Source organism: Tachypleus tridentatus, chromosome 4 (assembly GCF_004210375.1).
Source record: "Tachypleus tridentatus isolate NWPU-2018 chromosome 4, ASM421037v1, whole genome shotgun sequence".
Taxonomy (NCBI): Eukaryota; Metazoa; Arthropoda; class Merostomata; order Xiphosura; family Limulidae; genus Tachypleus; species Tachypleus tridentatus.
The window spans coordinates 64,858,204-64,874,897 of record NC_134828.1 but is presented as its reverse complement, the minus strand read 5'-3'; the positions used below and the strand labels follow the sequence as shown (position 1 = coordinate 64,874,897).

Sequence of the window (16,694 nt, the reverse complement as noted above, 5' to 3'; positions counted from 1 at the left end):
TCACCACAAGGGACGACCACTTTATTCTAGGCTTCGTGGCTGGCGGCAACGTTTTACCAAGACTTGTTCGTTGACACTTACTGATAGAATATTAATGATAAAGTTCGACTGAAAATTAAGTTTTTATTAAGAACATACTAGGTTGTTTTGAAAACGAATTATATAGGTTTTTACAATGTTCAATTAATACGAATATAATCGTTTTCATATTTACAAGTTTCAGATGAGTACTTATGTTTGTATATTCAACTATAAAGTGATACTCGACTCGTTTTTCTTTATTTATCTACAAGTGTTAGCGTATTTTAAGCATCCACATTCAGGGATATCGTAAAAAAAATGTATTAAACTCGTATTGTAATATCAACATACAATATACAGATGATACTACAAACGATAAACAATGGGATATAAATCTTGTAGGAGCGGACAGTTACAACAGACAGAGGAACTCGATACATTTGGGTGAGTTCAACCTTGGCAATTTGGTTCTCACCTCGTAAAATATTGGTTTGATAAATTTTTTAATTTAAATTCTCACCACGAGAGGTCCAAACACAAATATATATATATTTTTCATACACATATTTATTTATTAAAATATAATTAGTGATATAGAAAAAAGAAACGTGTTCTTTAAAACTACTTTTATGTTTAACTTAAACAAAGAAAACAGTTGCTCATCTTCTTAACATAAACACAAGCAGGTGTGTTAAAACAAGCATGCGCAGACCACGCTGAACAGGTTCGCTTCGTATCGACTGGTACTTACACAAACAGGTGGGCCGGAGCAGCTGGGGGTATCAGCATGCTGTAATGATAAGATTCGGAACAGAAATCCAAACTAGTTTATTGGCCAGAGCTCCGCATTTCGTGACGTGGTCTTGCACGTGCAAGCTGCTTGTGGTGACTGTTGAATTGGCACCGAAAGTCTGAGAGGAAAAGATGTTGTGAATATCGTTTTATTCTGCTGCAAAAACCCAATCCTCGTAGAGTCAGCAAAGCTTTCTTCCACCAATAGGGTACTCTGTTTTGAAGATTAACAACAAGGTATAATATATATTTATATATATAATAGGTTGTTACTTAAAATGTATTTTATTAATTCAAAGATTCCTCCGTAAACGTAATGATAAAGTAAAAGATTCATATTTGTCCACCCGTGAGGAATAAGCGTCTGTTCTTCGCAATCGTTGAAGCTTCGGAACAATTTCATCTTATTATGTTTTTGTTTAGTTTCCTCGAAATGAATTTACAAGCAGTGATATTTTTTATCGAGTGTTTTATCATAAATTGCGATAATAACATAAATTGTGGTCAACGTGAAAACGTGTTTCATCTTCGAATAAAAACACTTGGTTTAGGCCCGGCATGGCCAGATGGCTAAGGCACTCGACTCCTAGTCTGAGGGTCGCAGGTTCGAATCCTCGTCTCACCAAACATACTCGCTCTTTCAGCCGCGGGGGCGTTATAATGTTACGGTTAATCCCACTATTCGTTGGTAAAAGAGTAGCCCAAGAGTTGGCGGTGGGTGGTGATGACTAGCTGCCTTCCCTCTAGTCTTACACTTTTAAATTGAGACGATTATCGCAGATAGTCCTCGTATAGCTTTGCGGGAAATTCAAAAACTAACAAACACTTAGTTTAAGGAATACGAATAAACAAGGTTATTTGAGAGTATCACTAATACTGCGATTTGGATTTTTTCGGGATCTTGGAGGATCAAATATGATGTTCTACTTCTTCCTCCCTTCTATAATGGTGTTCAGTTGGACACCACACAAAAGAGGATGTTGATTTCATTTAAATTCAGTTTTACGATCACAATACCCTAATTGTATGACGTTCATTATTTACACTGGTAAACATTTTGTTTTGTTTAGTATGCCAAAGTCTTGGACATAGCAAACAGTCCTGTATACTCCAGTGCTTGTTCATTCTGTAGCATATCTTATATGTGTTGAAATATATAACCCTTTTTTAATACACAATGTATACACTACCTAAATGATATATTAGGTAATTCTAGCAGTACATGTTTAAGGGAAAGATATACACAGACACATTTGCATCGTGTATGGTATAGCGATCCAGTGTGCGTAACAGTTCCATTTTACGTAGGTTTTTTTTGGAAGAAGTACGCATAGGAAAAACAAAAGGCAAGAACTTAAACAAGGGAGAAAAAAACGAGTTTTTTATTTATTTTTTTGTGGTAGTCTGTAAACTGCACAGGTAACACCGACGAAACGCGCAAGTTTTTTGGTTGCTAATGGTTTTTGTTTGACAAGTTGGTGTTTTGTTGCTCTATAGTTGTAGAGCAATATCCATATACAAACTGTTGTATTGTGGTACATAAAGTATTTATAGAGTTACCTAAAAATACGTAACAAAGGATAATAATAATGAGGCGTGATATACTGTAGACCAGTACGTACGTGTAAAGGTGGACAAGATCTTACCAAAGAATATGTTGTGTTACAAGTAGCTGCATGTCAGTGTAATAAAAGTTACAGGAATCATTCTTACATTTGATTGATTGCAGAATATTTCTAAATCGCGATGGTATAGACAGAGATGCCCCAGGTGTTAGTAAAATACGTCTTCAGATGTTCAATAAGTTTTCTATATTAAAAGTTGCGAGGTACATATCTAATACACAGTTTTGTAGATGGATATGTACAATGTTTTAGAAGTGATTATATCCACTTGCATTTAGAAAATTGTGTGTGACGAAGTTTCATATAAAACCCTACAATATGTTGTGAATCTGGTATAGTATTTGTTTTTAAGGTGAATTTTTTGTTCGAAAACAACCACCTTTTTCTACTTGTCGTGAATGAAATGTAATTTCAGATGTCAGAAAATGTTTCTTTTCCACAGTTGAAATTATTGTTCTATTTTTATCTGTCCCCCGTTGGTACAGCGGTAAGTCTACAAGGGGTTCAATTCCCCTCGGTGGACTCAGCAGATAACCCAATGTGGTTTTGCTATAAGAAAAAAAACACACACACACACTTGTATCTATTTTGTTGTAAAAATCCACTGTGTTAATTAAACTTTCCGGTGAAAATCAATTAGAGAGGAGACACTCAGTTTCGATTGTCGCTGTTTACTCAAATGGGTTAGCAAGGCTTTTAATGTATCACTTTATTATAAGCTAGTTTACAAAGTTGTACGTACACGATTGACCTTCTCTGCTATATATAGATGTCAGAGACTGGCAGTGGTCAGTGGATATAAAATGATACACTAGCTTAATTTCAAGTTACTCTTTCACTAAGACTTGTTTCCATTCAAGTTTTTCGGTTCATGTGATTTGATAATATTGGCTAAATAAAACTCCAGTGTATGTGTTTCTTTTTCAAGGTGTTTAACATTTGCAAAATCAGTTAGAAGATTTGTACTTTATGTATTTCTCTTGCACGTGTGTATGTGTTTTGAAAATTAATGTGGCTACGTGTGAGTAGTTGTAATATTAACTGATCCCATTCGTTCTCACAGCTTGTATTTTCGGACTATTTAAAGTCAACTACTTCTGAAGCTGAAAATAAGTAATACAAAGTTCTTGGTTATTTTGGAAACATTCAATGATAAATAGCTTGGTGTAAACAGAGGATGAGTACATCAATGATCTGTCAAATTTAATCATCCGTACGGTTCTTCCCACGGGTTACACATACCGGACGCTGACACCAAGGAAGTCAACCATTAAACGCTAAGCTCAAGGCAGCCTTAGGCGAGATTGTTGTGTTTGCTTCGAAGCCCTAAGGAATTAAAGCAACAGAATAACACGGACCGTCAATTTTGTGCTGTAAAACCAGACTGAAAACCGGGAACATTATTCGTAACCCACGTATAAGGACAATCTTTTTCTAAATCTAGTGGAATATCACAAAGACTACGATTAATTTATTAATAATTAATAAACAATATTTTATCAAACAAATTTTGTGGGATTCACAAAAACTACGATTAATTTAATTAATAAACAGTATTTTATTAAACGGATGTTATTGGATTCACAAAGATTACGATTAATTTAATTTATAAACATTTTTTTTAAACAGATCTTTTGGGATTCACAAAGACTACGATTAATTTAATTAATAAACAATTTTTTTAAACAGATCTTATGGGATTCACAAAGACTGTGATTAATTTATTTAAAAGACGATTATTTATCAAATATTTTTTGTTTGTTTGCTCGCGGGCCTGGCATGGCCTAGCGCATTAAGGCGTGCGCTTCGTAATCTGAGGGTCGCGGGTTCGCGCCCGAGTCGCGCCAAAACATGCTCGCCCTCCCAGCCGTGGGGGCGTTATAATGTGACGGTCAATCCCACTTTTCTTTGGTAAAAGAGTAGCCCAAGAGTTGGCGGTGGGTGGTGATGACTAGCTGCCTTCCCTCTAGTCTTACACTGCTAAATTAGGGACGACTAGCACAGATAGCCCTCGAGTAGCTTAGTGCGAAATTCCAAAACAAACAAACAAATTGTTTGCTCGCTTTAGAACAAAGCCACGTTAATCTATCCGCTTTACCGTAGGAAAACAACTCCGAATTTTAGTGTTGTATGTCCGTAAACTTATCGCTGTTTCACCAGGGGATGGTTTCAAAGAGAGAGGTTAGAAGTGGCATTTTAAATGCTGTTTGTTTTAATTATTTATGTTTTCAAATGTGTTTACGAGCCGGAATAATATCACATTTACTCTAGTCTTTGCATTATGAAGAAATAATGTTCGCGTTATTTTTCACTCTAAAACTAGCCCGATGACAGTGAAATATATTATTGGTGTATAGTTAAAATTAAACTAGATGTATTTCCACATGATCCCCAAAGTATTCTGCTTCAAGAGTAAATAAAACCAAAATTAATTGTAACGAATATTTTCATTTCTTGCTTCTGAAGTTCGTATGTCACGCTATGTTGTAGCCTGCAGAATGCATAATTCTTCTTGTGATTTATAGTATGCTCACATTTTTCTGACGTCACGACAATACAAGTTGCAACGTTAAAAGTGTCCTTTATGCGACGACACTTTGGTGTCTACTGATTGACTAAAAGACAATGAATAATTTATAGTGGTGCGAATAATTAAAACATGAGACTCCCCTCCAAACGGCATTAGACCCTCTGGCGGGGAAGTTATGAACATCAAACATCTCATCTCCATGAGAGTGAAAAAAAATGAAATGGTGACTTTAACCTAGGATGACTGATGAGGTAGGTATACTTTCTGTCGTTTTTTTAAAAAATTATTCACCAAAATGCTTGTGGGTCCATGTGTTGATTATATATTATATTATACAGTCTGCCGGTAAGTAAGCGCTAAAGTCTTGGAATAGACTCTCTGCAGTGGTTTATTTGTTTGTTTTTTGAATTTCGCGCAAAGCAACATGAAGGCTATCTGCGCTAGCCGTCCTTAATTTAATAGTGTAATACTAGAGGCAAGGCAGCTAGTCGTCACCATCCACCGCCAACCTTTAGGATGCTCTTTTACCAACGAATAATTGGATTGACTGTCACATTATAACGCCTCCACGACTGAAAGGGCGAGCATATTTGGTGTGACGTGAATTCGAATCCGCGCCTCTCAGATTACGAGTCGACTTCCTAATCACCTGACCTAATATATTTAATCAGACTATTAATTGTAACTACTACTAAAGTCTCAAAGCATAAATGTAGAAACTGGTTTTTAAACGGGGATGTATTTGGGGAGGGTCTAAGAAAGAAACAGAACAGTACGTGTAAGGAAAGTGATGATGTAACGACATTTCAGTCTCGAGTATTAGATTTTATAATAATATATATGATTTACGGCAGTTCCGTGATGGTAAAAATAGTGTGTTCTCTGACAATCAAATATAAGTAAATAAAAATAGAACAACTGTATATCTCATTGCATAGTTTACAACATAATAAGTGATTTCATAACATAATTATAGAAATATTTAACAACCTGTACCAGAACGGCTTATTTTATGGTTTACGCAGTAGCAGTGTCAACTTTAAAACTTAAACTGTGATTGTAATCCATCTATAAACTGTCCTGTCAAATGGCAAAAAATCCCTTTTACGCCTTTTGTAGAAGCAAGACCTCCAGACATTCTGTTTACGCCTGTCCGTGGGAAAGATAAAAGGCTCGGATATTTCGGACTTGTCTTTTTAATCCCCGCATTGATAAAGGAGTGTCAGTGATTTATTTAATAAGTACTTTAACTGTAACAACAAGAATTTTGAGACTGGGAAAAACTGAAAGGTAAGAAAAAATGAATGTCTAGGTCGAAAAACAATAGCGAAAGTCAAGTACTATGTACAACTCCCATAAGATTTCTAATGTACCTCTCTAAACATTCAGATGTTTAAAACAAGTATACGACGTGAAGAATCCATCAAATGTATACCTAAACCATCTATAGACAATGACTAAACAGTTTACCGCCCTTCTGAGAAGCCAGGTGTGGCTCAGTTAGCCATTTATTACGTGTCCATGAGTTCATCCCTCATTCAAAAACCTATCTACTCATACAGTCAGCCATTCACCAGAGTAACTACCCTCCCCCCCTCCCGTTTGATGGATTGGCCTTTGTATATGCCTGGCAATAGTCGTTTATATAGACGTATACGATGTTTCCATATTTCATAATATATTCTTAATAAGAAGTAGCAAGTTGAATGCAACATATAGTCAGGTTAACATGCATTGTTGCGATTAAGATTCGTTTTATCATGTCAGGAATAATTTGTGAAGGCGACCTTTAGTTATACAAATTTAGTGAAATAAGACTCGACAGCGGGTCCCATTGACTAACTGCTTTTTCTCTAATCTATCAACTCAAAGTTTCCCCGGCGGGACAGCAATAAATCTTCGGATTTACAACGCTAAAATTAGAGGTTCGATTTCCCTCGGTGGCTACAGCAGATAGGCAGACGTGGCTTTGATATACGAAAAACACATCAATTCTAAACAAAAAAGAATGGGAGGCGTAGGTAATTCTCGTGTAAAGCTTGATCGGAGTGAACAGAAAATTACAACAGCCCACAGATTTGGAAAAAAAACAATTCTTAAAAAATACACCATAAATTCTCAACAAAAATTATTTGAACAACAATTCTGATTTCGAAGCACAGTAGATAAAATAATATAATAATATTTTATTATAAAACATTAATGTTAATATTTTTATACACTGTTAATTAAAACAGTTTGTATAACTGTTTGTGTTTTTTAGATACAGTACATGTACTGCAGTAACGTATAGTGCGATACCTCTAAGAAGAAAATAATTTAGTAAGTAAACATATTACACTACAACATTAATGAACAGTGATGTAAAATCTATGGTTGAATGATATGCATTTTACGAGAACTTGTTTCGGTTCTACATGGTTACGACAGGTGAACTGTGAAAGACTTAAAACCATGAATAATAGTTTTATAGTGTGTATAACACAATCAGGAAGTTCCAAGGTAATGTCAGTGTTACAGCAAAAAACAACTTGATGCTTTTTGTTGTTATAAAATATTAACGTTTTCTAAGTTTTAAAGGCTTTCAATGAGAAAAATAAAAAAATAAAGTTAATTTTATACCAGAATGCATGAAGTGTGACAAGGATGCGTGTTGTTGTTTTCTCATTATCATATAATAAACTAAGAGTTTTTCTCTCTTTCGGCTGAACTTTGTTTTTTCAATGCTAAGACTAGTAACAAAAATGCTAAAGTTATTCCTTGTTAATTTATTTTATTCCTGTCATCCGAATGAAACTATAATAGTATGAGATTGGAAATACTTTTGTGGGAATATTAAGTATTGGTTAGGATTTGGTATCTGTGTAGGTAATTTAAAAGCAAAGGTGTACTACGTATTTTGAATTAAAATGATATTGAGATTTAGAGATATCAAAGCTAACGATTTGTGATGAGGAAGGGCTGTAAGCTTTATTGTATTAGGGTAGAAATTACCTCAGATGAAAGATCGTAAACTACTTGGTTCTGTCTTTCGGCTGTCTCTCGGTTGGTCAGTGGTACATTCATGAAGTTATAACGTTAAAATCTGGGGTATGATCCCCCGCGGTAGACACAATGAATATGACTTTGTGCTAAAACAAACTCTTTTCGACAACAGATGTTCTTGAAGCATAGATATTCCATGCTTATAAGATTACGGTGTTTTTATTTTATTTTTATTGTCGTTCTAAAGCTGAAAAAAACAACAACTTTATATCATTTGTGTACATTCAGCAGCGTTTAAAATGTAGTAAAAATCAAGCAGTAATATATAAAATAATTCCAAGTCACACCAGATACATTAAAGATATTATTTCGTAAAAGTATTCCCATGAAATGCTAAATAATCTTACAGTTTGGTTTGTATTATCATGGTTTGAAACTGCTCATAAAAAGATGTGTAACCCTAAAATTTGATCATCTTACTGCTGTTATCTTTAAAATATGAAAGTGTGGAATATAAAATACGTGAAGTCGAAAATATATTTTAAAGCTGCTAGTTTTCGTAGTGTCACTGAGCAGATAAATTCAAACTGATCTCTGATTTTTCTCAGAAACGTTCAGTGAGAATGAAATAAACTTCAACTTTCAGACTACCACACGCAGTCTTTGGTATTATTACCAGTAATTAATTAGCACACAATTCTTGATTCGTCATATCAGGTAACTATATAACTCTTTTAATTGGTAGGAGATTAAGATAAACGTCAGTATAATCATAATTTTTATTTTATTTTTCTCTTACCTCATGAAGCACAGAATCAACAGTGATGGTCGAACCATCTTGAGCATGTTACATTTCATCTCACTACAACATTTAGTTGTTGCAAAGTTACACAATGGTATGTCAGTGCTTTTTTTCAATCGTGGTAAACTCAACCTCGGATTTTAGTCTTGTAAATCCATAAACTTACCGGTGATCCTGGAAACGGATACTACGTATTGTTGAATTAAAAAAAAAAAAAAACACAGTCCGTTATTGCTTAAAGGGCTTTTAATTAAGTAAATTTATATCATTGCCTGCATTATCATTAAGTACGATAGTAATTAATAGTTGGGATCACGATGAAACGAAATGACGACCATGAAAATCGTCTATTTAAAACTACCTTTAAAATGTCTGAATATTAATAATGATTATTCCACAGTACTGGATGAGGAAAACTGAAACTTATTGTACTTATAAAGCCGTCTAAATCGCTATATACGTGTTTAGGGAACGAATCATAATTTCACTATCTCAATGAATTTTTATCTGAGTAAATAGGTGAGTTTTCCAGACGAGCGTACAGAAGAAAAAAATTGACGCGCCTTATCGCTCTAATTCTTTTACAATACACTACAGTTTGGAGTCCTAGTGATTCATTTTCGAAAAAAATACTAGTATATATGTATATAACGGACGATGCGCTAATGTGGTTATATAATTAGATTTTACGGTAAGTTGTTTAGAGATCCCGATGAGTAATCGAATCGAATGCATGCGCGCACCACGCTTGGTATTGCTAGCGCACAAAAGTCGTTAATGAAAAGGAAACAAGCATGATAAAAATAAAATGAAATTTAATAAAGACAAGTAGGGGTCAGTATATACGTAACCAAGCTACGTGTGTTACTTAATATATAAAACATTTTATCCCTACTTTGGCCCCGAGTGACATAATTACAGCTATTTGCCAAAGTAAGGATACATTTTCTTAAACCTTAAATAACTCAATTTTGTAGTTTTGACTTTCTTGTTTCAATACTTTTAGAGCATTAAACCTTTTTATATTACCATAGTTAACTAGGTGGCGTATATATATATATATATATTGATCCATACTTGTTTTTATAATTAGCTCCATTTCGGAAGGTTCAAAAATATTGTATCTTTACGCATGACTTAGGTGAATCAAATTTATCCGACTTCTATTTTGTTGACACGGTACTTTAAACTAAACAGTGGTTGTAGGACAACAACCATCTCAAGTAAATCATATGGTTATTTGTATAACAACTGGACTAATTACCGTTCAACCTTCTTATCTATAATAGATCTCTAATTCAACATACGAACTGTCAGTGGGTGACTTAGGGAAGAAACATGACACTTTCGTTCGGTAGTTTATAGTAAATTTATATTTTGCTATTCAATACGTATGAAGTACATTCAAAACGTTATAGTTTAAAACTCCAAATATATTCTGAAGTTGGTCGTAAACTTGCTTTTGGAAACAAGGCCGAAATTCTTTTATATTAGTTCTGCAAATTATAACATGGTAAAAACTGACTTTAACATATCGGTGTTTTTTTTATACATAAAATAGAAAATCCATTGTCTATAAACAAACACTTTCCATACGAAACTGTTTTGTTTTTCGTGTAAACTCCTTTTCCTTGCCCGGCCAGGTGGATAAGACACTCGACTCGTAATCCGAAAGTCGCTGGTTCGAATCCCCATCACACTAAATGTGCTCGCCCTTTCAGCCGTGGGGGTGTTACAATGTGTAGGTCAATCCCACTATTCGTTGATAAAAGAGTAGTCCAAGAGTTGGCGGTGGGTGGTAATAACTAGCTGCCGTCCCTCTAGTCTTACGCTGCTAAATTAGGGACGGCTAGCGCAGATAGCCCTCGTGTAGCTTTGCACGAAATTCAAAATAAACAAACCTTTTCCTTGTTGTCTATGTTGGGCGTCGTCTTGAAAATCGCCCACCATGGAAGGCGCGTTGACGCACTTGAATCTAAAGCTTTAGAGAGATTGAAAATAAATAACAGGTTCTAGAAGGCGAATCTTGTCAAACCAGCAAGTTAAACTTTAAAAAAAAGCTTATACATGCTGAATAGAGAAAAAAAAAACGTATGGGTGGTTTCAAAATGTGTATTTTGCAAAGAGATTCGTATATATTGGAAATTTTCTATAGAAAATAACTAGATATGTGACGCTGAATATTATTATATACGTTTAAATAATAACACTTTTCATGTCTTCAATATATATTTCAATGTAAATTGTAGCAAATACCTTACCGTAATGGACCACAATTACCTCAAATGTCTAACAATCAGTTAATTAATTGTAAGAATAAATATTTTTGTATTGAAATGTTTAAAGAAGTACTTGTATGCTTTATAAGTTAAATATTAAAGATTATCTCTAATGGATAAGAAATTTTCTAGAAGCTGAATGGACGGGATTTTACTTTTTCTTGCTCTTGTGTTAAATTTACATGATTTTTAAATCAGTAGCAGTACTGATATACCCTTCTTTCAGAATAAGGTAGAATGTGAACTATTGCTTAATGTGCTGAGCTGAGAATACAAAAGTTCAAGGTTTGAGTCCCGTTACCGTAAAAAAAAAACGCCATGAATGTATTATTGACGGTCAAATATGAGTTGAGGTTTCATACTTAATGTCCGATTAACCACACCTCCCACTTTAGAGCCATGGGTGTGTTATAACAGTGATGGCCAAATTACACTCCAGGAGTTGGCCACAGATGCTGTTGACTATATTCCTTTGAGTTGATCACTTCGAAGTAGGGGAATGGTTTTGCATGTAACTCTTGTGTAGTTTTGCGTAAATGTCTAAAGCAATGTTTCAGAGTATAGTTTTATAAGACTACACACTTTATTTAGATTATGCATCATAAAGGTTTAAATACAGGCCACAATCATGTTTAATTACACGACCAATATGTATCACATACGTGGCATGATGTCTGTATTTGGCCTATTTTAAGTTAATGTGTGTTTGATCTATTTTAAAGTGTTGTTACTTCATATGAATGTGCAGAAAAAAAGCTTTTCGTTATTTTAAAATATGCGCACATACGATTTGAACTAATAACTATTTTTGGTAATTTAAAAACCCAAACTTTATATTTATTATCATGGAGATATGTTTCTACTTTTCCACTACTTCCGTTTTGGTTTTTTCGAGTAGTTAATACCTACAAAACTTTATCTGTTTCTCTTCTTTTAGCATCAATCCGACAAGTCGTGGTAAAAATCATGAACCGTAACAATCCTCACGTTCGAGACATCTTCCACAATCCCCGAAAAGATTTAGTACCCAACAATTTACAAGAGGTTTGTGTCTATAACTATTCTCCAGGCAGCAGAAAGAAAAAAATGGACTTTGATGGACTTTCCGGTGAATTTCACGGGGAGAATTCTAAAAAGTTGATAGATGATGAAAACGGAAATAGCAAGCAAGACTATAATCAGGGAAATAACAAAAATAAAAACAAGAAGAAAAACAAGTCAGCCATGGATGAAAATCGCATTCCCTCCGATTGTAAGAAAAATAACGCCAATAAAAACAGTAACTGCGGTAATTATGGCACGAAGACATTGACCGATAAAGACATACGTCATCTTGAACGTCACTTGTCCATGAAAAAGACTATCAGGAAACAAATTAGTAGGAACCTTGCCCAAGCTTTTGTGGAAGATCCCAATGCTGTTAAATCCGACATTTTGTCTAACAGGTCAGCTACTACCAGCCAACAACAACCTGATAAGTCTTCTAATCGCAGTTTCACTTTAACTAGAGCAAAGGTCACAAAATCTGAACAGAATGTACTAGACATGCTTAGAGACACCAGAGATGATCCACAGTCTGATTTCGCAAGTCCGTGTAACCCTTCATCGAATGAAGAACAACAAAGATTCCCGCGACATGACGTAGTGTCATCTGTAAAAGAAAACATATCGGAATCCAAGGACAACGTGGTTACAGGAGATAGATTTTCTTTCTGGAAAATGTTTTCCATATGGGGAAGAAATAAACGTTAGGATAAAAAAAAATGTAAACGTTTTGATTTTACTTAAGTTTGTAAGCTGTAAAATATTTTCAACTGAGTTTCCTTCTGTCTTTCCTTTAAAAGAGTTTATTTTTTCTGCTTCAAGGAAGACAAGGAAATGTTAAACTCAGCTCGAACAAAACTGAATCGTCGTTACAGTACTGAGTATTTTCTATGACAAAAGAAAAAAATACTTTCTTTTTTTTTGCGAAATAAACATCTACTATACGGTTTGTATTCCTATCTTTTGTATAAGTTTTTCTTGTTTCTAAGGTTAGGGCAACAGTCTTTCTCTTGTCAGGTGGAGGTTGTCATTGTCTAGTCATTACAGAAGTAAGATAGTCGCTTACCTAAGAGACTACTGCGAGTTTAAGATACGAAAAAGATGACGTGATTTCATAAGTATCCATTTGTTACCAAACCACCTTTTTGGTATAAATTTGAACACTATCAACATAATTTGTCTGCATATCTGGAACCAGATGTGTAAAGAAATCTTTAAAATATACGTATGAAATATATGAAATCTTTTGTATCTAATCATTTTATTAAATTAAATTTGATTATTGTAGATTATTTTTAAATCACTTTTATTTGTTCTGTTGAGCAAGGAAAAAAATTGATAATTGTGCTCAAATTGATGGATTATAACAGCCTGTGCGCTTTGTAGACCTTTTGGTGTGAATTGTAAAGATAGCCAAGGTAAGAGACAAGTTAGATTAACGTGAAAATATTTCTATGACCCTTATTAAATTTTATTTTTGACAAGTTCTGTACTGAATTTTGAAAAGTATCAGTTTATAGAATTAATAAATTTGTCGTGACACTGAAGTAACTCAGTTAATAAATAGGTGTTTCTTTTAAGGTTCTATTCATCTAATTCTTGATTAACAGAATCAAATGTTATTACATATAACTATACTTAAAATATCTGATCATAATGGAAACCCATATTAAATTAGTAAAATATGATTTCATTAAACATGTTTTATTTAGGTTTATTATCACATAAACACACACATATTACTCTTCGCTAGTTTAGACAAGGGCCGAATTGAGATTTAGTTGGACCCTAGGCCCAGGTAATATTTAGTAATGATAATACCTCATTATTGCGTCTTTCCAGTTAGTTTTAAAAACCATGATTTTTTGTTGTTTTTAAAATTTGGATAGACAGCGGGACACCTGTATGGACGGGGCCTTAGGCCCGGACATAGGTGGCCTATGCATTATATGCGACGATAAATATCTAAATAACTTTGTCACTAAAATTATATATTGTATACCTTACCCAGTATTAACTCTTATGAACACTTTTATGTGAGATATAAGTAATTAAGTGCTTATCACTGTATTTCAATGTTTGGTTTAATATACCGTGAACAAGTAATGCTGGTACATAAAAAAGTTTGGTTTGTTTTGAAATTCGCACAAAGCTATACAAGGGCTATCTGCGCTAGCTGTCCCTAATTTTCCATTGTAAGACTAGAGGGAAAGCAGCTGGTCATCACGACCCACCGCCAAATCTTGGGCTACTCTTTTACTAACGAATAGTGGGGTTGACCGTCACATTATAACGCCTCCACGGCTGAAAGGGCGAGCATGTTTGGCGCGAGGTGGATGCGAACCCGCAACCCTCAGATTACGAGTCGCACGCCTTAACACGCTTGGCCATGCCGGGCCAAAAAAGGGCAAGCATGTTTGGTGCGACGGGGATGCGAACCCGCGCCCCTCGGATTACGAGTCGCACGTTTAAACTCACCTGGCCACGCCGTGCCTGAAAGAATAGGAAGAAAGTTATTATTCTTAGATGAATCGTTTGTTGCCTTTTGATACTTACAATGAATGAAAATATCTCTAAAATATCAGGTCAGTTTAAACTTAAAGAATCGTCCAAGTATCAGTTATGGATTGATCTTTATATTTTATTAATTTAAGTGTTGTTCGTTCTGTTTTTGATAAATTAATGTAACGTATAACAGCGACTTAATTTTTTTGAAAACCATCAAACCACGGCTTTACGTAAAAGAGCAGTTAACTTTGAGAATGTAAAAAGACTTATCATATTAGACTTGACCAGTACATAGCTGTTTGAAATAGTTCCTTATAGATGTCGCTGCTGCGCCCAAGCAAAATCCTATTTTATAGAATTTCCAAAAGGTCAAGACGTGAAAACACCGGATGTCATTTACCCCTGGAGGAATATTTATTTTCTCCACACGTTATAAAAGTATGCCAGTTAATAACAAAATAAACGTCATGAAGCCCAAGCGCTTTTTTAACACCAGCTAAATAAAATAAAAGAGTTACTTTTAAACCACATTTTAGAATTAGTTGCTCGTATGTGGCAGTATATATTTAACATCACCTTTTACAGCGATCCAAATACAACCAAAAGAGATTTAGCGCTATTAAATGTTTGCTATTTCTCCTTCAGGAACCAAATTCAAAGCTTTGGAACCATTTATAACGTTGTAATATTTTGTATTTGACAACGTTATCTAAAAAAAAAACAAAAAACATAGTTACAATCAAACTTTTGTAGTATTTAGAGGCAATACTGTTTTTGGGCAAATTCTAACACTTTAGTTATAGGGTTTTTAAGTTTAAACATTATACGTGTTGTTCGCCTGACGACAGCATAAAACTTCATTGCAATAGTTTTCAACTTTTGTCTGCTGTCCACTTTGAAGGTATTTTATACGTGTCGACACAAACACATAAAATAATAGAAATTTACTGTACGTACTCTTTAAAATATCCATTATAGCAATTTTTTTATAATCTCCAGTTTGACAAACGCTGCTTTATTGAGTAGTATTCTCTGCCATCGAATTAGCTAAACATCATAATAACTAGTACTTACTGGTTTTGTCATACATCAAGTAATATGCACACGATCACAAATTTTTTAAATCTTCGTAATTAATGTTTCCTTACCCATGTTTTTTATTAATTTTTGAAGTGACGTTTACGTATATCTAATCGAAAGTACCTTAAGTGTCAAAAAAGTGGGGCCAAATAAATATTAAACAAATCGAAATTGGCAGCCAAACAGGTAGCTACACTTAAAGTATTTAAAAGCATTTTACAGCAAATATTCATTCATTAGTTTTCTAGACTGCATAAAATTTAGTAAATGTGCTAAGAAGTTGAATAATATAATCAACAATAACCGTTCACCGGAATGATTCTTTGAAAACCTGAGCGAGAAACTGCTAATCTAGTTTGCTTGGTCGAATCAATACTTAGGTGTCTGCACGTCCTTTCACCTCATAGTTTTACTGTCCTAAATCAGTCGTCTTTAATCCGATTGACAATAACTTAACCAGGGCTGCCAGATGATTTTCTTGGATTTTACCAAGTTAAATAAGAAAACATATAACTAACCTTATTTTATTAAAAACTTGATGTTTTTTTATTGTTCATTGGTATACAATTTAGTTTTCTTCAATTTTTTGCACAATTTTTCAGACGGTTACCACTCTTTACATGTGTTTTCTAAATGATTTTGACATATATTAAGGCATTTTGTGTTTCCGTACTTAGCCAGGAACGATTTTTTTACCTTTATATTGTTTACCAAAGAGAACAGCCTTTTTGCTGCAGCTGAAGAATGAGGCAAGGATTGTAAGTTTATCATTAATTTGGTGGCCTGGCATGGCCAACTGTGTTAAGGCGTTCGACTCGTAATCTGAGGGTCGCGGGTTCGCATCCCGTCGCGCCAACATGTTCGCCCTTTCAGCCGTGGCGGCGTTATAATGTTACGGTCAATCCCACTATTCGTTGGTAAAAGAGTAGCCCAAGAATTGGTGGTGAGTGGTGATGACTAGCTGCCTTCCCTCTGGTCTTACACTGCTAAATTAGGCACGGCTAGCGCAGATAGCCCTCGAGTTGCTT

General features: G+C 34.5%; 1 protein-coding gene across 2 annotated transcripts; it reads left to right on the top strand.

Annotated features, from left to right (window-relative positions):
• The first annotated feature begins 765 nt into the window (after positions 1-765).
• On the top strand, positions 766-13,621 carry LOC143249304 (uncharacterized). Of its 2 annotated transcripts, XM_076498905.1 has the most exons (3): positions 766-1,050; positions 4,964-5,219; positions 11,972-13,621. In XM_076498905.1, exon 3 carries the CDS (start codon positions 12,001-12,003, stop codon positions 12,784-12,786), a length of 786 nt encoding a protein of 261 aa, XP_076355020.1. In that variant the 5' UTR covers positions 766-1,050; positions 4,964-5,219; positions 11,972-12,000; the 3' UTR covers positions 12,787-13,621. The 2 variants fall into 2 exon arrangements, with proteins under 2 accessions (XP_076355020.1, XP_076355019.1); XM_076498904.1 differs by lacking the exon at positions 4,964-5,219 and having other exon boundaries at positions 769-1,050.
• Positions 13,622-16,694: the final 3,073 nt, after the last annotated feature.

Coding starts and splice junctions, on each gene's coding strand:
- LOC143249304 (XM_076498905.1), top strand. CDS start 12,001: ATGAACCGTAACAATCCTCACGTTCGAGACATCTTCCACAATCCCCGA.